Source organism: Salvelinus alpinus, chromosome 6 (genome assembly GCF_045679555.1).
Source record: "Salvelinus alpinus chromosome 6, SLU_Salpinus.1, whole genome shotgun sequence".
NCBI lineage: Eukaryota > Metazoa > Chordata > Actinopteri > Salmoniformes > Salmonidae > Salvelinus > Salvelinus alpinus.
Genome location: NC_092091.1, coordinates 13,304,334 through 13,331,967, shown reverse-complemented (window position 1 = coordinate 13,331,967; position 27,634 = coordinate 13,304,334). Strand labels below are relative to the sequence as shown.

At 41.1% G+C, this 27,634-nt stretch overlaps 1 protein-coding gene across 1 annotated transcript; it reads left to right on the top strand.

Moving 5' to 3' along the window:
• The first annotated feature begins 183 nt into the window (after positions 1–183).
• Positions 184–27,625, top strand: hdhd5 (haloacid dehalogenase like hydrolase domain containing 5). The gene is made up of 8 exons (XM_071405469.1): positions 184–543; positions 1,195–1,398; positions 1,711–1,823; positions 25,062–25,155; positions 25,330–25,363; positions 25,448–25,622; positions 25,735–25,923; positions 26,071–27,625. The coding sequence occupies exons 1-8, from the start codon at positions 430–432 to the stop codon at positions 26,480–26,482; spliced, it is 1,335 nt and encodes a 444-aa protein (XP_071261570.1). The 5' UTR covers positions 184–429; the 3' UTR covers positions 26,483–27,625.
• The last annotated feature ends 9 nt before the right edge of the window (positions 27,626–27,634 follow it).

Sequence of the window (27,634 nt, the reverse complement as noted above, 5' to 3'; positions counted from 1 at the left end):
GTTTACACGTCAAATGCACAATTAGGACATCTAGATACATTAAACATGTTTGATGTTTCCTCTGAACAGAAACAGACCGCAATCAAAATCTCTAAATCGAAACTTTATTTTAGGAAAGAAAGTCCATTGGCTCAATTCGATGTAGAAATCGTCACTTCCATAAAATTTAGATGTGCGCAAGCGCGGTATGGGTTGACACTGACGGAAAGCAAGCTAGCCAAAGCGTGGCCATCTGTTATTCATATGGCAGCTTGCTATCAAGTTTAGAGATGGCACACTTTTCACTTTCTATTGTCGTGTATGATATAGCTAGCTATGTTGTTCCTATAGCTAGTTAGTGCTTGGTAGTGTGTAACGTTAATGCTGTTGTGTTTTTGTCTGTAGTGATTGTTTTAGCTAGCTTAAGCCTGCTAGCTAACGTTAGAGGAAATGGCAGAGTTACTGCAAAGATGTAACGTTTTGAAATTTGGTTGGCGACTCCTGAAATCAAGTCACGCAGGAGCAGGCAAACAACTTCATATCTCATCACAGAGTTCCAGCAATGTAAGTCGAATGTTTCATTGTTGTTTCTGGCTCGTTTATAGTTAGCTAGCTAACTAATTACCGAAATCAAACTTTGATTCAAAGTGTGGTCACTATTCACATTCCAGATAGCTAGCTACAAATCTCCGTTTCAAACGCACAGTTTTCCAATCCAAATGCCATTGACTGAATATTTTCACCCGAGTTGGCAAGATTAGCTAGACAGTTTCCCATGTGACACCTTTACACTTAGCTGTAATTAATTAGTCACAGTCCCTGCCAAGCCTGTGTCCTAAAATACCCTCCCAACCGGCTTTAACTTGAAAGAGCTGGTTGACAGGGACATAAAATAGTGCATGTAAACACACCACTAGGATGCAGTCTTTACCTGTCCTGTCCTTGGCATGGACAACCCTTCTACAGAAGGGGACCAGTTCAGGACATTGCTGTTGAGTTGTTTAACTGTTACGTTGGTCGCTGTATCACTGCAGACTAATCCCACTACTAACCCACTTTAAAGGCCTACCATAAAGAAAATGAGGGTGGTCCGGTCCAGCATGTAGGCCTAAGGCCTATACACATACAAGGATGCAAGACCATTACCATAAACTATCGTCTCAAAGTCCACTGAAGAAAGGCTGCACGTCACACACCATTCATCTGTCTCCACAGGGCCACAACTTGTTCGGGCTCCTCTTCGACATCGATGGGGTGCTAGTGCGGGGCCGCACACCCATCCCTGCAGCCAAACAGATCTTTAGGAGCTTGGTGGACAGGAAGGGGAAGTACAAAGTGCCTGTGGTGTTTGTGACCAACGCAGGGAACTCTATGAGGCAGACCAAAGCTGAACAACTGTCTCACCTGCTGGAAGTGGAGGTGAGAGATGCGTCATATTGTCATATAGCACCAAACAATCCTGCACTAAAATCTGGGTCATACTGACATGTCTCACCTTCTGGAGGTGGAGGTCAGCGATGGATTTTGGTCATATTGTAACCAACAATCCTGGACTAACATCTGGGTTATATTGTCATATTGCACCCATCACTCCTCCACTAACATCTGGGTTATATTGTCATGTTGCACCCAACAATCCTCCACTAACATCTGGGTCATGTTGCACACAACAATCCTGCACTAACTGGTTCTGTGCTTTACTGATTGTTTTGCTTGTGTTTTCCACCGCAGGTGTCTCCAGACCAGGTTATGCTGTCCCACAGTCCTTTGCGTATGTTCAGTCAGTATCACAACATGTGTGTGCTGGTGTCAGGCCAGGGCCCAGTGCTGGAGGTGGCTCACAAGTATCCTTACTAATCTCCAGGCAGAGCAGTGATCATAGGGGTGACTCTTTCCATGACATTTGAAGAGAGATAGATTACCTATGTAACAGAGCAGCAGTGATCATAGGGGTGACTCTTTCCATGACATTTGAAGAGAGATAGATTACCTATGTAACAGAGCAGCAGTGATCATAGGGGTGACTCTTTCCATGACATTTGAAGAGAGATAGATTACCTATGTAACAGAGCAGCAGTGATCATAGGGGTGACTCTTTCCATGATATTTGAAGAGAGATAGATTACCTATGTAACAGAGCAGCAGTGATCATAGGGGTGACTCTTTCCATGACATTTGAAGAGAGATAGATTACCTATGTAACAGAGCAGCAGTGATCATAGGGGTGACTCTTTCCATGACATTTGAAGAGAGATAGATTACCTATGTAACAGAGCAGCAGTGATCATAGGGGTGACTCTTTCCATGATATTTGAAGAGAGATAGATTACCTATGTAACAGAGCAGCAGTGATCATAGGGGTGACTCTTTCCATGATATTTGAAGAGAGATAGATTACCTATGTAACAGAGCAGCAGTGATCATAGGGGTGACTCTTTCCATGATATTTGAAGAGAGATAGATTACCTATGTAACAGAGCAGCAGTGATCATAGGGGTGACTCTTTCCATGATATTTGAAGAGAGATAGATTACCTATGTAACAGAGCAGCAGTGATCATAGGGGTGACTCTTTCCATGATATTTGAAGAGAGATAGATTACCTATGTAACAGAGCAGCAGTGATCATAGGGGTGACTCTTTCCATGACATTTGAAGAGAGATAGATTACCTATGTAACAGAGCAGCAGTGATCATAGGGGTGACTCTTTCCATGACATTTGAAGAGAGATAGATTACCTATGTAACAGAGCAGCAGTGATCATAGGGGTGACTCTTTCCATGATATTTGAAGAGAGATAGATTACCTATGTAACAGAGCAGCAGTGATCATAGGGGTGACTCTTTCCATGATATTTGAAGAGAGATAGATTACCTATGTAACAGAGCAGCAGTGATCATAGGGGTGACTCTTTCCATGATATTTGAAGAGAGATAGATTACCTATGTAACAGAGCAGCAGTGATCATAGGGGTGACTCTTTCCATGATATTTGAAGAGAGATAGATTACCTATGTAACAGAGCAGCAGTGATCATAGGGGTGACTCTTTCCATGATATTTGAAGAGAGATAGATTACCTATGTAACAGAGCAGCAGTGATCATAGGGGTGACTCTTTCCATGATATTTGAAGAGAGATAGATTACCTATGTAACAGAGCAGCAGTGATCATAGGGGTGACTCTTTCCATGATATTTGAAGAGAGATAGATTACCTATGTAACAGAGCAGCAGTGATCATAGGGGTGACTCTTTCCATGACATTTGAAGAGAGATAGATTACCTATGTAACAGAGCAGCAGTGATCATAGGGGTGACTCTTTCCATGACATTTGAAGAGAGATAGATTACCTATGTAACAGAGCAGCAGTGATCATAGGGGTGACTCTTTCCATGACATTTGAAGAGAGATAGATTACCTATGTAACAGAGCAGCAGTGATCATAGGGGTGACTCTTTCCATGACATTTGAAGAGAGATAGATTACCTATGTAACAGAGCAGCAGTGATCATAGGGGTGACTCTTTCCATGATATTTGAAGAGAGATAGATTACCTATGTAACAGAGCAGCAGTGATCATAGGGGTGACTCTTTCCATGACATTTGAAGAGAGATAGATTACCTATGTAACAGAGCAGCAGTGATCATAGGGGTGACTCTTTCCATGATATTTGAAGAGAGATAGATTACCTATGTAACAGAGCAGCAGTGATCATAGGGGTGACTCTTTCCATGACATTTGAAGAGAGATAGATTACCTATGTAACAGAGCAGCAGTGATCATAGGGGTGACTCTTTCCATGACATTTGAAGAGAGATAGATTACCTATGTAACAGAGCAGCAGTGATCATAGGGGTGACTCTTTCCATGACATTTGAAGAGAGATAGATTACCTATGTAACAGAGCAGCAGTGATCATAGGGGTGACTCTTTCCATGACATTTGAAGAGAGATAGATTACCTATGTAACAGAGCAGCAGTGATCATAGGGGTGACTCTTTCCATGATATTTGAAGAGAGATAGATTACCTATGTAACAGAGCAGCAGTGATCATAGGGGTGACTCTTTCCATGACATTTGAAGAGAGATAGATTACCTATGTAACAGAGCAGCAGTGATCATAGGGGTGACTCTTTCCATGATATTTGAAGAGAGATAGATTACCTATGTAACAGAGCAGCAGTGATCATAGGGGTGACTCTTTCCATGACATTTGAAGAGAGATAGATTACCTATGTAACAGAGCAGCAGTGATCATAGGGGTGACTCTTTCCATGATATTTGAAGAGAGATAGATTACCTATGTAACAGAGCAGCAGTGATCATAGGGGTGACTCTTTCCATGATATTTGAAGAGAGATAGATTACCTATGTAACAGAGCAGCAGTGATCATAGGGGTGACTCTTTCCATGACATTTGAAGAGAGATAGATTACCTATGTAACAGAGCAGCAGTGATCATAGGGGTGACTCTTTCCATGACATTTGAAGAGAGATAGATTACCTATGTAACAGAGCAGCAGTGATCATAGGGGTGACTCTTTCCATGACATTTGAAGAGAGATAGATTACCTATGTAACAGAGCAGCAGTGATCATAGGGGTGACTCTTTCCATGACATTTGAAGAGAGATAGATTACCTATGTAACAGAGCAGCAGTGATCATAGGGGTGACTCTTTCCATGATATTTGAAGAGAGATAGATTACCTATGTAACAGAGCAGCAGTGATCATAGGGGTGACTCTTTCCATGACATTTGAAGAGAGATAGATTACCTATGTAACAGAGCAGCAGTGATCATAGGGGTGACTCTTTCCATGACATTTGAAGAGAGATAGATTACCTATGTAACAGAGCAGCAGTGATCATAGGGGTGACTCTTTCCATGACATTTGAAGAGAGATAGATTACCTATGTAACAGAGCAGCAGTGATCATAGGGGTGACTCCTTCCATGACATTTGAAGAGAGATAGATTACCTATGTAACAGAGCAGCAGTGATCATAGGGGTGACTCTTTCCATGATATTTGAAGAGAGATAGATTACCTATGTAACAGAGCAGCAGTGATCATAGGGGTGACTCTTTCCATGACATTTGAAGAGAGATAGATTACCTATGTAACAGAGCAGCAGTGATCATAGGGGTGACTCTTTCCATGACATTTGAAGAGAGATAGATTACCTATGTAACAGAGCAGCAGTGATCATAGGGGTGACTCTTTCCATGACATTTGAAGAGAGATAGATTACCTATGTAACAGAGCAGCAGTGATCATAGGGGTGACTCTTTCCATGACATTTGAAGAGAGATAGATTACCTATGTAACAGAGCAGCAGTGATCATAGGGGTGACTCTTTCCATGATATTTGAAGAGAGATAGATTACCTATGTAACAGAGCAGCAGTGATCATAGGGGTGACTCTTTCCATGACATTTGAAGAGAGATAGATTACCTATGTAACAGAGCAGCAGTGATCATAGGGGTGACTCTTTCCATGATATTTGAAGAGAGATAGATTACCTATGTAACAGAGCAGCAGTGATCATAGGGGTGACTCTTTCCATGACATTTGAAGAGAGATAGATTACCTATGTAACAGAGCAGCAGTGATCATAGGGGTGACTCTTTCCATGATATTTGAAGAGAGATAGATTACCTATGTAACAGAGCAGCAGTGATCATAGGGGTGACTCTTTCCATGATATTTGAAGAGAGATAGATTACCTATGTAACAGAGCAGCAGTGATCATAGGGGTGACTCTTTCCATGATATTTGAAGAGAGATAGATTACCTATGTAACAGAGCAGCAGTGATCATAGGGGTGACTCTTTCCATGACATTTGAAGAGAGATAGATTACCTATGTAACAGAGCAGCAGTGATCATAGGGGTGACTCTTTCCATGATATTTGAAGAGAGATAGATTACCTATGTAACAGAGCAGCAGTGATCATAGGGGTGACTCTTTCCATGATATTTGAAGAGAGATAGATTACCTATGTAACAGAGCAGCAGTGATCATAGGGGTGACTCTTTCCATGATATTTGAAGAGAGATAGATTACCTATGTAACAGAGCAGCAGTGATCATAGGGGTGACTCTTTCCATGATATTTGAAGAGAGATAGATTACCTATGTAACAGAGCAGCAGTGATCATAGGGGTGACTCTTTCCATGACATTTGAAGAGAGATAGATTACCTATGTAACAGAGCAGCAGTGATCATAGGGGTGACTCTTTCCATGACATTTTGAAGAGAGATAGATTACCTATGTAACAGAGCAGCAGTGATCATAGGGGTGACTCTTTCCATGATATTTGAAGAGAGATAGATTACCTATGTAACAGAGCAGCAGTGATCATAGGGGTGACTCTTTCCATGATATTTGAAGAGAGATAGATTACCTATGTAACAGAGCAGCAGTGATCATAGGGGTGACTCTTTCCATGACATTTGAAGAGAGATAGATTACCTATGTAACAGAGCAGCAGTGATCATAGGGGTGACTCTTTCCATGATATTTGAAGAGAGATAGATTACCTATGTAACAGAGCAGCAGTGATCATAGGGGTGACTCTTTCCATGACATTTGAAGAGAGATAGATTACCTATGTAACAGAGCAGCAGTGATCATAGGGGTGACTCTTTCCATGATATTTGAAGAGAGATAGATTACCTATGTAACAGAGCAGCAGTGATCATAGGGGTGACTCTTTCCATGATATTTGAAGAGAGATAGATTACCTATGTAACAGAGCAGCAGTGATCATAGGGGTGACTCTTTCCATGATATTTGAAGAGAGATAGATTACCTATGTAACAGAGCAGCAGTGATCATAGGGGTGACTCTTTCCATGATATTTGAAGAGAGATAGATTACCTATGTAACAGAGCAGCAGTGATCATAGGGGTGACTCTTTCCATGATATTTGAAGAGAGATAGATTACCTATGTAACAGAGCAGCAGTGATCATAGGGGTGACTCTTTCCATGACATTTGAAGAGAGATAGATTACCTATGTAACAGAGTAGCAGTGATCATAGGGGTGACTCTTTCCATGACATTTGAAGAGAGATAGATTACCTATGTAACAGAGCAGCAGTGATCATAGGGGTGACTCTTTCCATGACATTTGAAGAGAGATAGATTACCTATGTAACAGAGCAGCAGTGATCATAGGGGTGACTCTTTCCATGATATTTGAAGAGAGATAGATTACCTATGTAACAGAGCAGCAGTGATCATAGGGGTGACTCTTTCCATGACATTTGAAGAGAGATAGATTACCTATGTAACAGAGCAGCAGTGATCATAGGGGTGACTCTTTCCATGATATTTGAAGAGAGATAGATTACCTATGTAACAGAGCAGCAGTGATCATAGGGGTGACTCTTTCCATGATATTTGAAGAGAGATAGATTACCTATGTAACAGAGCAGCAGTGATCATAGGGGTGACTCTTTCCATGATATTTGAAGAGAGATAGATTACCTATGTAACAGAGCAGCAGTGATCATAGGGGTGACTCTTTCCATGATATTTGAAGAGAGATAGATTACCTATGTAACAGAGCAGCAGTGATCATAGGGGTGACTCTTTCCATGATATTTGAAGAGAGATAGATTACCTATGTAACAGAGCAGCAGTGATCATAGGGGTGACTCTTTCCATGATATTTGAAGAGAGATAGATTACCTATGTAACAGAGCAGCAGTGATCATAGGGGTGACTCTTTCCATGACATTTTGAAGAGAGATAGATTACCTATGTAACAGAGCAGCAGTGATCATAGGGGTGACTCTTTCCATGATATTTGAAGAGAGATAGATTACCTATGTAACAGAGCAGCAGTGATCATAGGGGTGACTCTTTCCATGACATTTGAAGAGAGATAGATTACCTATGTAACAGAGCAGCAGTGATCATAGGGGTGACTCTTTCCATGACATTTGAAGAGAGATAGATTACCTATGTAACAGAGCAGCAGTGATCATAGGGGTGACTCTTTCCATGATATTTGAAGAGAGATAGATTACCTATGTAACAGAGCAGCAGTGATCATAGGGGTGACTCTTTCCATGATATTTGAAGAGAGATAGATTACCTATGTAACAGAGCAGCAGTGATCATAGGGGTGACTCTTTCCATGATATTTGAAGAGAGATAGATTACCTATGTAACAGAGCAGCAGTGATCATAGGGGTGACTCTTTCCATGATATTTGAAGAGAGATAGATTACCTATGTAACAGAGCAGCAGTGATCATAGGGGTGACTCTTTCCATGATATTTGAAGAGAGATAGATTACCTATGTAACAGAGCAGCAGTGATCATAGGGGTGACTCTTTCCATGATATTTGAAGAGAGATAGATTACCTATGTAACAGAGCAGCAGTGATCATAGGGGTGACTCTTTCCATGATATTTGAAGAGAGATAGATTACCTATGTAACAGAGCAGCAGTGATCATAGGGGTGACTCTTTCCATGATATTTGAAGAGAGATAGATTACCTATGTAACAGAGCAGCAGTGATCATAGGGGTGACTCTTTCCATGATATTTGAAGAGAGATAGATTACCTATGTAACAGAGCAGCAGTGATCATAGGGGTGACTCTTTCCATGACATTTGAAGAGAGATAGATTACCTATGTAACAGAGTAGCAGTGATCATAGGGGTGACTCTTTCCATGACATTTGAAGAGAGATAGATTACCTATGTAACAGAGTAGCAGTGATCATAGGGGTGACTCTTTCCATGATATTTGAAGAGAGATAGATTACCTATGTAACAGAGTAGCAGTGATCATAGGGGTGACTCTTTCCATGACATTTGAAGAGAGATAGATTACCTATGTAACAGAGCAGCAGTGATCATAGGGGTGACTCTTTCCATGATATTTGAAGAGAGATAGATTACCTATGTAACAGAGCAGCAGTGATCATAGGGGTGACTCTTTCCATGACATTTGAAGAGAGATAGATTACCTATGTAACAGAGCAGCAGTGATCATAGGGGTGACTCTTTCCATGACATTTGAAGAGAGATAGATTACCTATGTAACAGAGCAGCAGTGATCATAGGGGTGACTCTTTCCATGACATTTGAAGAGAGATAGATTACCTATGTAACAGAGCAGCAGTGATCATAGGGGTGACTCTTTCCATGACATTTGAAGAGAGATAGATTACCTATGTAACAGAGCAGCAGTGATCATAGGGGTGACTCTTTCCATGACATTTGAAGAGAGATTGATTACCTATGTAACAGAGCAGCAGTGATCATAGGGGTGACTCTTTCCATGATATTTGAAGAGAGATAGATTACCTATGTAACAGAGTAGCAGTGATCATAGGGGTGACTCTTTCCATGACATTTGAAGAGAGATAGATTACCTATGTAACAGAGCAGCAGTGATCATAGGGGTGACTCTTTCCATGATATTTGAAGAGAGATAGATTACCTATGTAACAGAGCAGCAGTGATCATAGGGGTGACTCTTTCCATGACATTTGAAGAGAGATAGATTACCTATGTAACAGAGCAGCAGTGATCATAGGGGTGACTCTTTCCATGATATTTGAAGAGAGATAGATTACCTATGTAACAGAGCAGCAGTGATCATAGGGGTGACTCTTTCCATGATATTTGAAGAGAGATAGATTACCTATGTAACAGAGCAGCAGTGATCATAGGGGTGACTCTTTCCATGATATTTGAAGAGAGATAGATTACCTATGTAACAGAGCAGCAGTGATCATAGGGGTGACTCTTTCCATGACATTTGAAGAGAGATAGATTACCTATGTAACAGAGCAGCAGTGATCATAGGGGTGACTCTTTCCATGATATTTGAAGAGAGATAGATTACCTATGTAACAGAGCAGCAGTGATCATAGGGGTGACTCTTTCCATGATATTTGAAGAGAGATAGATTACCTATGTAACAGAGCAGCAGTGATCATAGGGGTGACTCTTTCCATGATATTTGAAGAGAGATAGATTACCTATGTAACAGAGCAGCAGTGATCATAGGGGTGACTCTTTCCATGACATTTGAAGAGAGATAGATTACCTATGTAACAGAGCAGCAGTGATCATAGGGGTGACTCTTTCCATGACATTTGAAGAGAGATAGATTACCTATGTAACAGAGCAGCAGTGATCATAGGGGTGACTCTTTCCATGACATTTGAAGAGAGATAGATTACCTATGTAACAGAGCAGCAGTGATCATAGGGGTGACTCTTTCCATGATATTTGAAGAGAGATAGATTACCTATGTAACAGAGCAGCAGTGATCATAGGGGTGACTCTTTCCATGATATTTGAAGAGAGATAGATTACCTATGTAACAGAGCAGCAGTGATCATAGGGGTGACTCTTTCCATGACATTTGAAGAGAGATAGATTACCTATGTAACAGAGCAGCAGTGATCATAGGGGTGACTCTTTCCATGATATTTGAAGAGAGATAGATTACCTATGTAACAGAGCAGCAGTGATCATAGGGGTGACTCTTTCCATGACATTTGAAGAGAGATAGATTACCTATGTAACAGAGCAGCAGTGATCATAGGGGTGACTCTTTCCATGACATTTGAAGAGAGATAGATTACCTATGTAACAGAGCAGCAGTGATCATAGGGGTGACTCTTTCCATGACATTTGAAGAGAGATAGATTACCTATGTAACAGAGCAGCAGTGATCATAGGGGTGACTCTTTCCATGACATTTGAAGAGAGATAGATTACCTATGTAACAGAGCAGCAGTGATCATAGGGGTGACTCTTTCCATGATATTTGAAGAGAGATAGATTACCTATGTAACAGAGTAGCAGTGATCATAGGGGTGACTCTTTCCATGACATTTGAAGAGAGATAGATTACCTATGTAACAGAGCAGCAGTGATCATAGGGGTGACTCTTTCCATGATATTTGAAGAGAGATAGATTACCTATGTAACAGAGCAGCAGTGATCATAGGGGTGACTCTTTCCATGACATTTGAAGAGAGATAGATTACCTATGTAACAGAGCAGCAGTGATCATAGGGGTGACTCTTTCCATGATATTTGAAGAGAGATAGATTACCTATGTAACAGAGCAGCAGTGATCATAGGGGTGACTCTTTCCATGATATTTGAAGAGAGATAGATTACCTATGTAACAGAGCAGCAGTGATCATAGGGGTGACTCTTTCCATGATATTTGAAGAGAGATAGATTACCTATGTAACAGAGCAGCAGTGATCATAGGGGTGACTCTTTCCATGACATTTGAAGAGAGATAGATTACCTATGTAACAGAGCAGCAGTGATCATAGGGGTGACTCTTTCCATGATATTTGAAGAGAGATAGATTACCTATGTAACAGAGCAGCAGTGATCATAGGGGTGACTCTTTCCATGATATTTGAAGAGAGATAGATTACCTATGTAACAGAGCAGCAGTGATCATAGGGGTGACTCTTTCCATGATATTTGAAGAGAGATAGATTACCTATGTAACAGAGCAGCAGTGATCATAGGGGTGACTCTTTCCATGACATTTGAAGAGAGATAGATTACCTATGTAACAGAGCAGCAGTGATCATAGGGGTGACTCTTTCCATGATATTTGAAGAGAGATAGATTACCTATGTAACAGAGCAGCAGTGATCATAGGGGTGACTCTTTCCATGATATTTGAAGAGAGATAGATTACCTATGTAACAGAGCAGCAGTGATCATAGGGGTGACTCTTTCCATGACATTTGAAGAGAGATAGATTACCTATGTAACAGAGCAGCAGTGATCATAGGGGTGACTCTTTCCATGATATTTGAAGAGAGATAGATTACCTATGTAACAGAGCAGCAGTGATCATAGGGGTGACTCTTTCCATGACATTTGAAGAGAGATAGATTACCTATGTAACAGAGCAGCAGTGATCATAGGGGTGACTCTTTCCATGACATTTGAAGAGAGATAGATTACCTATGTAACAGAGCAGCAGTGATCATAGGGGTGACTCTTTCCATGACATTTGAAGAGAGATAGATTACCTATGTAACAGAGCAGCAGTGATCATAGGGGTGACTCTTTCCATGACATTTGAAGAGAGATAGATTACCTATGTAACAGAGCAGCAGTGATCATAGGGGTGACTCTTTCCATGATATTTGAAGAGAGATAGATTACCTATGTAACAGAGCAGCAGTGATCATAGGGGTGACTCTTTCCATGACATTTGAAGAGAGATAGATTACCTATGTAACAGAGCAGCAGTGATCATAGGGGTGACTCTTTCCATGACATTTGAAGAGAGATAGATTACCTATGTAACAGAGCAGCAGTGATCATAGGGGTGACTCTTTCCATGACATTTGAAGAGAGATAGATTACCTATGTAACAGAGCAGCAGTGATCATAGGGGTGACTCTTTCCATGACATTTGAAGAGAGATAGATTACCTATGTAACAGAGCAGCAGTGATCATAGGGGTGACTCTTTCCATGACATTTGAAGAGAGATAGATTACCTATGTAACAGAGCAGCAGTGATCATAGGGGTGACTCTTTCCATGACATTTGAAGAGAGATAGATTACCTATGTAACAGAGCAGCAGTGATCATAGGGGTGACTCTTTCCATGACATTTGAAGAGAGATAGATTACCTATGTAACAGAGCAGCAGTGATCATAGGGGTGACTCTTTCCATGACATTTGAAGAGAGATAGATTACCTATGTAACAGAGCAGCAGTGATCATAGGGGTGACTCTTTCCATGACATTTGAAGAGAGATAGATTACCTATGTAACAGAGCAGCAGTGATCATAGGGGTGACTCTTTCCATGACATTTGAAGAGAGATAGATTACCTATGTAACAGAGCAGCAGTGATCATAGGGGTGACTCTTTCCATGACATTTGAAGAGAGATAGATTACCTATGTAACAGAGCAGCAGTGATCATAGGGGTGACTCTTTCCATGACATTTGAAGAGAGATAGATTACCTATGTAACAGAGCAGCAGTGATCATAGGGGTGACTCTTTCCATGACATTTGAAGAGAGATAGATTACCTATGTAACAGAGCAGCAGTGATCATAGGGGTGACTCTTTCCATGATATTTGAAGAGAGATAGATTACCTATGTAACAGAGCAGCAGTGATCATAGGGGTGACTCTTTCCATGACATTTGAAGAGAGATAGATTACCTATGTAACAGAGCAGCAGTGATCATAGGGGTGACTCTTTCCATGACATTTGAAGAGAGATAGATTACCTATGTAACAGAGCAGCAGTGATCATAGGGGTGACTCTTTCCATGACATTTGAAGAGAGATAGATTACCTATGTAACAGAGCAGCAGTGATCATAGGGGTGACTCTTTCCATGACATTTGAAGAGAGATAGATTACCTATGTAACAGAGCAGCAGTGATCATAGGGGTGACTCTTTCCATGATATTTGAAGAGAGATAGATTACCTATGTAACAGAGCAGCAGTGATCATAGGGGTGACTCTTTCCATGACATTTGAAGAGAGATAGATTACCTATGTAACAGAGCAGCAGTGATCATAGGGGTGACTCTTTCCATGACATTTGAAGAGAGATAGATTACCTATGTAACAGAGCAGCAGTGATCATAGGGGTGACTCTTTCCATGACATTTGAAGAGAGATAGATTACCTATGTAACAGAGCAGCAGTGATCATAGGGGTGACTCTTTCCATGATATTTGAAGAGAGATAGATTACCTATGTAACAGAGCAGCAGTGATCATAGGGGTGACTCTTTCCATGACATTTGAAGAGAGATAGATTACCTATGTAACAGAGCAGCAGTGATCATAGGGGTGACTCTTTCCATGATATTTGAAGAGAGATAGATTACCTATGTAACAGAGCAGCAGTGATCATAGGGGTGACTCTTTCCATGATATTTGAAGAGAGATAGATTACCTATGTAACAGAGCAGCAGTGATCATAGGGGTGACTCTTTCCATGACATTTGAAGAGAGATAGATTACCTATGTAACAGAGCAGCAGTGATCATAGGGGTGACTCTTTCCATGACATTTGAAGAGAGATAGATTACCTATGTAACAGAGCAGCAGTGATCATAGGGGTGACTCTTTCCATGACATTTGAAGAGAGATAGATTACCTATGTAACAGAGCAGCAGTGATCATAGGGGTGACTCTTTCCATGACATTTGAAGAGAGATAGATTACCTATGTAACAGAGCAGCAGTGATCATAGGGGTGACTCTTTCCATGATATTTGAAGAGAGATAGATTACCTATGTAACAGAGCAGCAGTGATCATAGGGGTGACTCTTTCCATGACATTTGAAGAGAGATAGATTACCTATGTAACAGAGCAGCAGTGATCATAGGGGTGACTCTTTCCATGACATTTGAAGAGAGATAGATTACCTATGTAACAGAGCAGCAGTGATCATAGGGGTGACTCTTTCCATGACATTTGAAGAGAGATAGATTACCTATGTAACAGAGCAGCAGTGATCATAGGGGTGACTCTTTCCATGATATTTGAAGAGAGATAGATTACCTATGTAACAGAGCAGCAGTGATCATAGGGGTGACTCTTTCCATGACATTTGAAGAGAGATAGATTACCTATGTAACAGAGCAGCAGTGATCATAGGGGTGACTCTTTCCATGACATTTGAAGAGAGATAGATTACCTATGTAACAGAGCAGCAGTGATCATAGGGGTGACTCTTTCCATGACATTTGAAGAGAGATAGATTACCTATGTAACAGAGCAGCAGTGATCATAGGGGTGACTCTTTCCATGACATTTGAAGAGAGATAGATTACCTATGTAACAGAGCAGCAGTGATCATAGGGGTGACTCTTTCCATGATATTTGAAGAGAGATAGATTACCTATGTAACAGAGCAGCAGTGATCATAGGGGTGACTCTTTCCATGACATTTGAAGAGAGATAGATTACCTATGTAACAGAGCAGCAGTGATCATAGGGGTGACTCTTTCCATGATATTTGAAGAGAGATAGATTACCTATGTAACAGAGCAGCAGTGATCATAGGGGTGACTCTTTCCATGACATTTGAAGAGAGATAGATTACCTATGTAACAGAGCAGCAGTGATCATAGGGGTGACTCTTTCCATGATATTTGAAGAGAGATAGATTACCTATGTAACAGAGCAGCAGTGATCATAGGGGTGACTCTTTCCATGATATTTGAAGAGAGATAGATTACCTATGTAACAGAGCAGCAGTGATCATAGGGGTGACTCTTTCCATGATATTTGAAGAGAGATAGATTACCTATGTAACAGAGCAGCAGTGATCATAGGGGTGACTCTTTCCATGACATTTGAAGAGAGATAGATTACCTATGTAACAGAGCAGCAGTGATCATAGGGGTGACTCTTTCCATGATATTTGAAGAGAGATAGATTACCTATGTAACAGAGCAGCAGTGATCATAGGGGTGACTCTTTCCATGATATTTGAAGAGAGATAGATTACCTATGTAACAGAGCAGCAGTGATCATAGGGGTGACTCTTTCCATGATATTTGAAGAGAGATAGATTACCTATGTAACAGAGCAGCAGTGATCATAGGGGTGACTCTTTCCATGATATTTGAAGAGAGATAGATTACCTATGTAACAGAGCAGCAGTGATCATAGGGGTGACTCTTTCCATGACATTTGAAGAGAGATAGATTACCTATGTAACAGAGCAGCAGTGATCATAGGGGTGACTCTTTCCATGACATTTTGAAGAGAGATAGATTACCTATGTAACAGAGCAGCAGTGATCATAGGGGTGACTCTTTCCATGATATTTGAAGAGAGATAGATTACCTATGTAACAGAGCAGCAGTGATCATAGGGGTGACTCTTTCCATGATATTTGAAGAGAGATAGATTACCTATGTAACAGAGCAGCAGTGATCATAGGGGTGACTCTTTCCATGACATTTGAAGAGAGATAGATTACCTATGTAACAGAGCAGCAGTGATCATAGGGGTGACTCTTTCCATGATATTTGAAGAGAGATAGATTACCTATGTAACAGAGCAGCAGTGATCATAGGGGTGACTCTTTCCATGACATTTGAAGAGAGATAGATTACCTATGTAACAGAGCAGCAGTGATCATAGGGGTGACTCTTTCCATGATATTTGAAGAGAGATAGATTACCTATGTAACAGAGCAGCAGTGATCATAGGGGTGACTCTTTCCATGATATTTGAAGAGAGATAGATTACCTATGTAACAGAGCAGCAGTGATCATAGGGGTGACTCTTTCCATGATATTTGAAGAGAGATAGATTACCTATGTAACAGAGCAGCAGTGATCATAGGGGTGACTCTTTCCATGATATTTGAAGAGAGATAGATTACCTATGTAACAGAGCAGCAGTGATCATAGGGGTGACTCTTTCCATGACATTTGAAGAGAGATAGATTACCTATGTAACAGAGCAGCAGTGATCATAGGGGTGACTCTTTCCATGACATTTGAAGAGAGATAGATTACCTATGTAACAGAGCAGCAGTGATCATAGGGGTGACTCTTTCCATGACATTTGAAGAGAGATAGATTACCTATGTAACAGAGCAGCAGTGATCATAGGGGTGACTCTTTCCATGATATTTGAAGAGAGATAGATTACCTATGTAACAGAGCAGCAGTGATCATAGGGGTGACTCTTTCCATGACATTTGAAGAGAGATAGATTACCTATGTAACAGAGCAGCAGTGATCATAGGGGTGACTCTTTCCATGATATTTGAAGAGAGATAGATTACCTATGTAACAGAGCAGCAGTGATCATAGGGGTGACTCTTTCCATGATATTTGAAGAGAGATAGATTACCTATGTAACAGAGCAGCAGTGATCATAGGGGTGACTCTTTCCATGATATTTGAAGAGAGATAGATTACCTATGTAACAGAGCAGCAGTGATCATAGGGGTGACTCTTTCCATGATATTTGAAGAGAGATAGATTACCTATGTAACAGAGCAGCAGTGATCATAGGGGTGACTCTTTCCATGATATTTGAAGAGAGATAGATTACCTATGTAACAGAGCAGCAGTGATCATAGGGGTGACTCTTTCCATGATATTTGAAGAGAGATAGATTACCTATGTAACAGAGCAGCAGTGATCATAGGGGTGACTCTTTCCATGACATTTTGAAGAGAGATAGATTACCTATGTAACAGAGCAGCAGTGATCATAGGGGTGACTCTTTCCATGATATTTGAAGAGAGATAGATTACCTATGTAACAGAGCAGCAGTGATCATAGGGGTGACTCTTTCCATGACATTTGAAGAGAGATAGATTACCTATGTAACAGAGCAGCAGTGATCATAGGGGTGACTCTTTCCATGACATTTGAAGAGAGATAGATTACCTATGTAACAGAGCAGCAGTGATCATAGGGGTGACTCTTTCCATGATATTTGAAGAGAGATAGATTACCTATGTAACAGAGCAGCAGTGATCATAGGGGTGACTCTTTCCATGATATTTGAAGAGAGATAGATTACCTATGTAACAGAGCAGCAGTGATCATAGGGGTGACTCTTTCCATGACATTTGAAGAGAGATAGATTACCTATGTAACAGAGCAGCAGTGATCATAGGGGTGACTCTTTCCATGATATTTGAAGAGAGATAGATTACCTATGTAACAGAGCAGCAGTGATCATAGGGGTGACTCTTTCCATGATATTTGAAGAGAGATAGATTACCTATGTAACAGAGCAGCAGTGATCATAGGGGTGACTCTTTCCATGATATTTGAAGAGAGATAGATTACCTATGTAACAGAGCAGCAGTGATCATAGGGGTGACTCTTTCCATGATATTTGAAGAGAGATAGATTACCTATGTAACAGAGCAGCAGTGATCATAGGGGTGACTCTTTCCATGATATTTGAAGAGAGATAGATTACCTATGTAACAGAGCAGCAGTGATCATAGGGGTGACTCTTTCCATGATATTTGAAGAGAGATAGATTACCTATGTAACAGAGCAGCAGTGATCATAGGGGTGACTCTTTCCATGATATTTGAAGAGAGATAGATTACCTATGTAACAGAGCAGCAGTGATCATAGGGGTGACTCTTTCCATGATATTTGAAGAGAGATAGATTACCTATGTAACAGAGCAGCAGTGATCATAGGGGTGACTCTTTCCATGATATTTGAAGAGAGATAGATTACCTATGTAACAGAGCAGCAGTGATCATAGGGGTGACTCTTTCCATGACATTTGAAGAGAGATAGATTACCTATGTAACAGAGTAGCAGTGATCATAGGGGTGACTCTTTCCATGACATTTGAAGAGAGATAGATTACCTATGTAACAGAGTAGCAGTGATCATAGGGGTGACTCTTTCCATGATATTTGAAGAGAGATAGATTACCTATGTAACAGAGTAGCAGTGATCATAGGGGTGACTCTTTCCATGACATTTGAAGAGAGATAGATTACCTATGTAACAGAGCAGCAGTGATCATAGGGGTGACTCTTTCCATGATATTTGAAGAGAGATAGATTACCTATGTAACAGAGCAGCAGTGATCATAGGGGTGACTCTTTCCATGACATTTGAAGAGAGATAGATTACCTATGTAACAGAGCAGCAGTGATCATAGGGGTGACTCTTTCCATGACATTTGAAGAGAGATAGATTACCTATGTAACAGAGCAGCAGTGATCATAGGGGTGACTCTTTCCATGACATTTGAAGAGAGATAGATTACCTATGTAACAGAGCAGCAGTGATCATAGGGGTGACTCTTTCCATGACATTTGAAGAGAGATAGATTACCTATGTAACAGAGCAGCAGTGATCATAGGGGTGACTCTTTCCATGACATTTGAAGAGAGATTGATTACCTATGTAACAGAGCAGCAGTGATCATAGGGGTGACTCTTTCCATGATATTTGAAGAGAGATAGATTACCTATGTAACAGAGTAGCAGTGATCATAGGGGTGACTCTTTCCATGACATTTGAAGAGAGATAGATTACCTATGTAACAGAGCAGCAGTGATCATAGGGGTGACTCTTTCCATGATATTTGAAGAGAGATAGATTACCTATGTAACAGAGCAGCAGTGATCATAGGGGTGACTCTTTCCATGACATTTGAAGAGAGATAGATTACCTATGTAACAGAGCAGCAGTGATCATAGGGGTGACTCTTTCCATGATATTTGAAGAGAGATAGATTACCTATGTAACAGAGCAGCAGTGATCATAGGGGTGACTCTTTCCATGATATTTGAAGAGAGATAGATTACCTATGTAACAGAGCAGCAGTGATCATAGGGGTGACTCTTTCCATGATATTTGAAGAGAGATAGATTACCTATGTAACAGAGCAGCAGTGATCATAGGGGTGACTCTTTCCATGACATTTGAAGAGAGATAGATTACCTATGTAACAGAGCAGCAGTGATCATAGGGGTGACTCTTTCCATGATATTTGAAGAGAGATAGATTACCTATGTAACAGAGCAGCAGTGATCATAGGGGTGACTCTTTCCATGATATTTGAAGAGAGATAGATTACCTATGTAACAGAGCAGCAGTGATCATAGGGGTGACTCTTTCCATGATATTTGAAGAGAGATAGATTACCTATGTAACAGAGCAGCAGTGATCATAGGGGTGACTCTTTCCATGACATTTGAAGAGAGATAGATTACCTATGTAACAGAGCAGCAGTGATCATAGGGGTGACTCTTTCCATGACATTTGAAGAGAGATAGATTACCTATGTAACAGAGCAGCAGTGATCATAGGGGTGACTCTTTCCATGACATTTGAAGAGAGATAGATTACCTATGTAACAGAGCAGCAGTGATCATAGGGGTGACTCTTTCCATGATATTTGAAGAGAGATAGATTACCTATGTAACAGAGCAGCAGTGATCATAGGGGTGACTCTTTCCATGATATTTGAAGAGAGATAGATTACCTATGTAACAGAGCAGCAGTGATCATAGGGGTGACTCTTTCCATGACATTTGAAGAGAGATAGATTACCTATGTAACAGAGCAGCAGTGATCATAGGGGTGACTCTTTCCATGATATTTGAAGAGAGATAGATTACCTATGTAACAGAGCAGCAGTGATCATAGGGGTGACTCTTTCCATGACATTTGAAGAGAGATAGATTACCTATGTAACAGAGCAGCAGTGATCATAGGGGTGACTCTTTCCATGACATTTGAAGAGAGATAGATTACCTATGTAACAGAGCAGCAGTGATCATAGGGGTGACTCTTTCCATGACATTTGAAGAGAGATAGATTACCTATGTAACAGAGCAGCAGTGATCATAGGGGTGACTCTTTCCATGACATTTGAAGAGAGATAGATTACCTATGTAACAGAGCAGCAGTGATCATAGGGGTGACTCTTTCCATGATATTTGAAGAGAGATAGATTACCTATGTAACAGAGTAGCAGTGATCATAGGGGTGACTCTTTCCATGACATTTGAAGAGAGATAGATTACCTATGTAACAGAGCAGCAGTGATCATAGGGGTGACTCTTTCCATGATATTTGAAGAGAGATAGATTACCTATGTAACAGAGCAGCAGTGATCATAGGGGTGACTCTTTCCATGACATTTGAAGAGAGATAGATTACCTATGTAACAGAGCAGCAGTGATCATAGGGGTGACTCTTTCCATGATATTTGAAGAGAGATAGATTACCTATGTAACAGAGCAGCAGTGATCATAGGGGTGACTCTTTCCATGATATTTGAAGAGAGATAGATTACCTATGTAACAGAGCAGCAGTGATCATAGGGGTGACTCTTTCCATGATATTTGAAGAGAGATAGATTACCTATGTAACAGAGCAGCAGTGATCATAGGGGTGACTCTTTCCATGACATTTGAAGAGAGATAGATTACCTATGTAACAGAGCAGCAGTGATCATAGGGGTGACTCTTTCCATGATATTTGAAGAGAGATAGATTACCTATGTAACAGAGCAGCAGTGATCATAGGGGTGACTCTTTCCATGATATTTGAAGAGAGATAGATTACCTATGTAACAGAGCAGCAGTGATCATAGGGGTGACTCTTTCCATGATATTTGAAGAGAGATAGATTACCTATGTAACAGAGCAGCAGTGATCATAGGGGTGACTCTTTCCATGACATTTGAAGAGAGATAGATTACCTATGTAACAGAGCAGCAGTGATCATAGGGGTGACTCTTTCCATGATATTTGAAGAGAGATAGATTACCTATGTAACAGAGCAGCAGTGATCATAGGGGTGACTCTTTCCATGATATTTGAAGAGAGATAGATTACCTATGTAACAGAGCAGCAGTGATCATAGGGGTGACTCTTTCCATGACATTTGAAGAGAGATAGATTACCTATGTAACAGAGCAGCAGTGATCATAGGGGTGACTCTTTCCATGATATTTGAAGAGAGATAGATTACCTATGTAACAGAGCAGCAGTGATCATAGGGGTGACTCTTTCCATGACATTTGAAGAGAGATAGATTACCTATGTAACAGAGCAGCAGTGATCATAGGGGTGACTCTTTCCATGACATTTGAAGAGAGATAGATTACCTATGTAACAGAGCAGCAGTGATCATAGGGGTGACTCTTTCCATGACATTTGAAGAGAGATAGATTACCTATGTAACAGAGCAGCAGTGATCATAGGGGTGACTCTTTCCATGACATTTGAAGAGAGATAGATTACCTATGTAACAGAGCAGCAGTGATCATAGGGGTGACTCTTTCCATGATATTTGAAGAGAGATAGATTACCTATGTAACAGAGCAGCAGTGATCATAGGGGTGACTCTTTCCATGACATTTGAAGAGAGATAGATTACCTATGTAACAGAGCAGCAGTGATCATAGGGGTGACTCTTTCCATGACATTTGAAGAGAGATAGATTACCTATGTAACAGAGCAGCAGTGATCATAGGGGTGACTCTTTCCATGACATTTGAAGAGAGATAGATTACCTATGTAACAGAGCAGCAGTGATCATAGGGGTGACTCTTTCCATGACATTTGAAGAGAGATAGATTACCTATGTAACAGAGCAGCAGTGATCATAGGGGTGACTCTTTCCATGACATTTGAAGAGAGATAGATTACCTATGTAACAGAGCAGCAGTGATCATAGGGGTGACTCTTTCCATGACATTTGAAGAGAGATAGATTACCTATGTAACAGAGCAGCAGTGATCATAGGGGTGACTCTTTCCATGACATTTGAAGAGAGATAGATTACCTATGTAACAGAGCAGCAGTGATCATAGGGGTGACTCTTTCCATGACATTTGAAGAGAGATAGATTACCTATGTAACAGAGCAGCAGTGATCATAGGGGTGACTCTTTCCATGACATTTGAAGAGAGATAGATTACCTATGTAACAGAGCAGCAGTGATCATAGGGGTGACTCTTTCCATGACATTTGAAGAGAGATAGATTACCTATGTAACAGAGCAGCAGTGATCATAGGGGTGACTCTTTCCATGACATTTGAAGAGAGATAGATTACCTATGTAACAGAGCAGCAGTGATCATAGGGGTGACTCTTTCCATGACATTTGAAGAGAGATAGATTACCTATGTAACAGAGCAGCAGTGATCATAGGGGTGACTCTTTCCATGACATTTGAAGAGAGATAGATTACCTATGTAACAGAGCAGCAGTGATCATAGGGGTGACTCTTTCCATGACATTTGAAGAGAGATAGATTACCTATGTAACAGAGCAGCAGTGATCATAGGGGTGACTCTTTCCATGACATTTGAAGAGAGATAGATTACCTATGTAACAGAGCAGCAGTGATCATAGGGGTGACTCTTTCCATGACATTTGAAGAGAGATAGATTACCTATGTAACAGAGCAGCAGTGATCATAGGGGTGACTCTTTCCATGACATTTGAAGAGAGATAGATTACCTATGTAACTCTTTCCATGACATTTGAAGAGAGATAGATTACCTATGTAACAGAGCAGCAGTGATCATAGGGGTGACTCTTTCCATGACATTTGAAGAGAGATAGATTACCTATGTAACAGAGCAGCAGTGATCATAGGGGTGACTCTTTCCATGACATTTGAAGAGAGATAGATTACCTATGTAACAGAGCAGCAGTGATCATAGGGGTGACTCTTTCCATGACATTTGAAGAGAGATAGATTACCTATGTAACAGAGCAGCAGTGATCATAGGGGTGACTCTTTCCATGACATTTGAAGAGAGATAGATTACCTATGTAACAGAGCAGCAGTGATCATAGGGGTGACTCTTTCCATGACATTTGAAGAGAGATAGATTACCTATGTAACAGAGCAGCAGTGATCATAGGGGTGACTCTTTCCATGACATTTGAAAAGAGATAGATTACCTATGTAACAGAGCAGCAGTGATCATAGGGGTGACTCTTTCCATGACATTTGAAGAGAGATAGATTACCTATGTAACAGAGCAGCAGTGATCATAGGGGTGACTCTTTCCATGACATTTGAAGAGAGATAGATTACCTATGTAACAGAGCAGCAGTGATCATAGGGGTGACTCTTTCCATGACATTTGAAGAGAGATAGATTACCTATGTAACAGAGCAGCAGTGATCATAGGGGTGACTCTTTCCATGACATTTGAAGAGAGATAGATTACCTATGTAACAGAGCAGCAGTGATCATAGGGGTGACTCTTTCCATGACATTTGAAGAGAGATAGATTACCTATGTAACAGAGCAGCAGTGATCATAGGGGTGACTCTTTCCATGACATTTGAAGAGAGATAGATTACCTATGTAACAGAGCAGCAGTGATCATAGGGGTGACTCTTTCCATGACATTTGAAGAGAGATAGATTACCTATGTAACAGAGCAGCAGTGATCATAGGGGTGACTCTTTCCATGACATTTGAAGAGAGATAGATTACCTATGTAACAGAGCAGCAGTGATCATAGGGGTGACTCTTTCCATGACATTTGAAGAGAGATAGATTACCTATGTAACAGAGCAGCAGTGATCATAGGGGTGACTCTTTCCATGACATTTGAAGAGAGATAGATTACCTATGTAACAGAGTAGCAGTGATCATAGGGGTGACTCTTTCCATGACATTTGAAGAGAGATAGATTACCTATGTAACAGAGCAGCAGTGATCATAGGGGTGACTCTTTCCATGACATTTGAAGAGAGATAGATTACCTATGTAACAGAGCAGCAGTGATCATTGGGACGACGACTGTGAGATGTCTAGGGATATACACAACATTTCAGTCATTTAAAAGTGTTTAATAGCAATATACTATATATATATAAAGTCTCTATTGTCCTCTAAAAGGATATCCTTTCACAGCCAACTATGTCAACTGTACACTGAGATCAAAACTGATGGGCAGACTGTAATACAACAGAAGACATCTATTGAGCAAACTAAGCACACATTTGTTTTCCTGAGCCATTCAGTAACCCAAGAAATATGAGGTCTTTGTATAGATTTTGGCTTGAACTGTTTGGCAAACAGTAGGACAGTGAAAGGGGAAATCTGCAGTTTAAACAATTACAAAGCCCCCCATTGTTGCAGTAAACAGCTGAGGGATGGGGCTGGAGAATTGTAACCACTCTTCATAGACATAGTTTTTGATGCAAGGACTGACCATGATGATAAATTATAGTTTAAGCCATGTTTTGAGGCTTTAGTGTTTGTTTACAATTGCAAAGTTTACAAACAGTGGAGTAAAACAAGCCTCTATTTTGGGTTCTCATGGGGTAAGAGAGTTGAAAAAAAAGCTCATGAGGCATTTATAAGTTATATTATTCAAGAATCAATGGGTATATCATTAATTTAAAAGTCCAATAATTTAAAAGTATTAAGTGCAGATTGTCCCTTAAATGGCAGGAAACCTTTTTAAATTCTCCTTGTCGTGCTACTCTCCCTTTATGAATGTGTTGCATTGTCTTGCTCTGTTTAATGTTCTGTTATTTTGAGTTTGACCTTAATCTATCCAACAACAGTCTGGGATTTCAGAATGTTGTGACCATAGACATGCTGAGGGATGCCTATCCGCTTCAGGACATGGTGGATCACAACAGAAGACCCAAAGACATGGTGAGGATTTAGTTGGAGGAGAAAGGGCGTGACTTGGATTGTGTTCAGCAGGAACAAACTAATAATGGTATGAAAGAGGAGAATGGAGAGCTAAATTAGACGTTTATGACGCATCAATTCTTATGCATTTACCATTCGTATCTCCAGCATGTTTACAGTGTTGAATTATCTTAGGTTCCACCAAGTAAAGAGTTACCCCCGATAGAAGGTAATATATACAAATAAAACAAATATTTTGAAACTTACGGAAGATTGATTTTTGACTGACTGTCTTCAACATTGTTTTTTTTAGCCATCATTCTGTTTGGTGAGCCAGTCAGATGGGAGACCAACCTCCAGCTAATAATGGACGTGCTCTTAACCAATGGGAAGCCTGGGAATGCCCTGACAACACTGCAGTATCCTCACATTCCAGTGCTGGCCTGTAACATGGACCTGATGTGGGTAGCTGAGGCCAAGAACCCCAGGTGGGAACACACGCACTTCCACTCAGAGAATACCATCAAGGCAATTTAGGTCTTATAGCCAAATTGTTGTAAACAACAGAACATGTGTGTTGTAAATATCCCTGTTTGCTAGGTTTGGTCACGGTATGTTTCTGGTGTGTCTGGAGAGTCTGTATAAGAAGGTGACTGGCTGTGAGCTGAAGTATGATGCTCTGATCGGAAAGCCCAGTGTGGTGACCTATAACTATGCTGAGCTGCTCATCAGACAGCAGGCTGAGAGTCTGGGCTGGACTGAACCTGTGGAGAGACTCTACGCCATCGGGTGAGACTGCCTGCCTGGGTTACATACTGTTTACGCCATCGGGTGACTGCCTGCCCGCCCGGCATAGATACTGTTTCAATCTGTGTATTCCATCTTGACTAACTCAAGCCCCCTTAACACTCTGCCTTCACTCCGTCTCTCCCTCAGTGACAACCCCATGGCAGACATCTACGGCGCCAACCTCTACAACCGCTACCTACAGTCCTGCCACCGCACCCGGGCCCTGATGCAGCTCGGAGGGGGGGAGCCTCAGAGCCAACCCCTGGAGGACCCCCACGAAATGACCTGTGCCGAGATGGGAGGGGTTACAGGGGCGTACGGGGGCGAGGAGCCCCTCCCTGTGGGGTGCAGCTCCATCCTGGTGTGTACGGGGGTGTACAGCCGGGACCAGCAGGAACTGCCCCCTGACCCCAGGCATACGGTTACAGAGCATCGGATCTTCCACGGTCACAGGGACTTCCGCTTTGACCCCAACCTGACCCAGCCATCCTTCATGGTGCAGGATGTGAAGGAGGCTGTGGAGCTGGTGTTCCAGCAGGAGGGATGGCCCCTGGAGTAGGGGCCTGAGTCTCAATACTGTCCTGTACCCTGGTCACAGCACTGCTTGCCAAGTCAATTAACAGCAGCTCAATGTCTGGGTCTCTGAGGCTGTGTTTACACAGGCAGCCCAATTCTGATTTATTTTCTTATCTTTTTCAGAGCTGATCTGATTAATCAAAAGACAAATGAGTGGCAAGAAAATCTAAATTGTGCCACCTGTGTAAACACAGCCTCTCTTTGGTTAGGACAGGGTCTAAGAGTTCACATAGACCCCTCTGTGACCAAGAAACTTCAAAACGTCCTCAACTGCCTCACTCGGCCATGCTAGTACAGTCGCTCATACAGCGAATTACATCACAAGTCTAGAATGTCCATGCACATTTACCATACTGTACTGCCATTGAGATTTCCCTAACTTTTACATTTCTGTTGCGTGTCCTGTTCTAAGGAGTGTAGTATGCTGACTAGACCTGCCAAGTTCCGTGCACGAGCATTGCAAAATGTATGCATGTTATTCAATCAGTTCATCCAAACTGCACGCGGGCGTAGTCAGGTGCTAAAATAGAATTTTGGTATTTTAATCTGCGTGTCATGAACGCGTCTGGTGGGGAGAAACAAAATCAACATGTGCACGATGTTTGAATATGTAATGCTATCTGTTGTGGCTATCATGACTGTTTTCGGCTTGATGAATAATATTCTTAGTGGACTGAATACATGAAATACACTGTTGATAGGCCATTTACTTTACTGTAATGGGTTAGCTTTTACAATATATTTGTCTATCCAGGCTTGTAGCAGAATCACAGGAACAACTTAATGCAAGTGACCAGTTTAAGTCCAGGAATGTTCTTTGATGGACTCCACAATTGATGCAAGGCTAGTTGTTCCATTTACCATGAACTAAACATCTGACTGTTCAAGTAACGTTTGGAGCGTCTTACAATAGCCATTACCATGTGAAGGCAGGCAAAGCATTTTGTATTTTTTAAACAATTTATTTTTATGAGATTGTTATTGAGTGTTTTATGCAGGGATGTCAACATTTTTAGCTATGTTCAATTGGCCAAAAGTTCTGAGGGAAAGACATGTGACTGGAATTGTCATAAATGCAACACTGTATTTGACAAATTGAAGGACAATAAAGTGTTCACTGAAACCAGTCTTTCTC

Excerpts from the sequence above, each read along its gene's own strand:
- hdhd5 (XM_071405469.1), top strand. The coding sequence starts at position 430 with ATGGCAGAGTTACTGCAAAGATGTAACGTTTTGAAATTTGGTTGGCGA. Across the intron at positions 544-1,194 it reads CATCACAGAGTTCCAGCAAT|GGCCACAACTTGTTCGGGCT; the intron begins GTAAGTCGAATG and ends CTGTCTCCACAG. Across the intron at positions 1,399-1,710 it reads CTCACCTGCTGGAAGTGGAG|GTGTCTCCAGACCAGGTTAT; the intron begins GTGAGAGATGCG and ends TTTCCACCGCAG.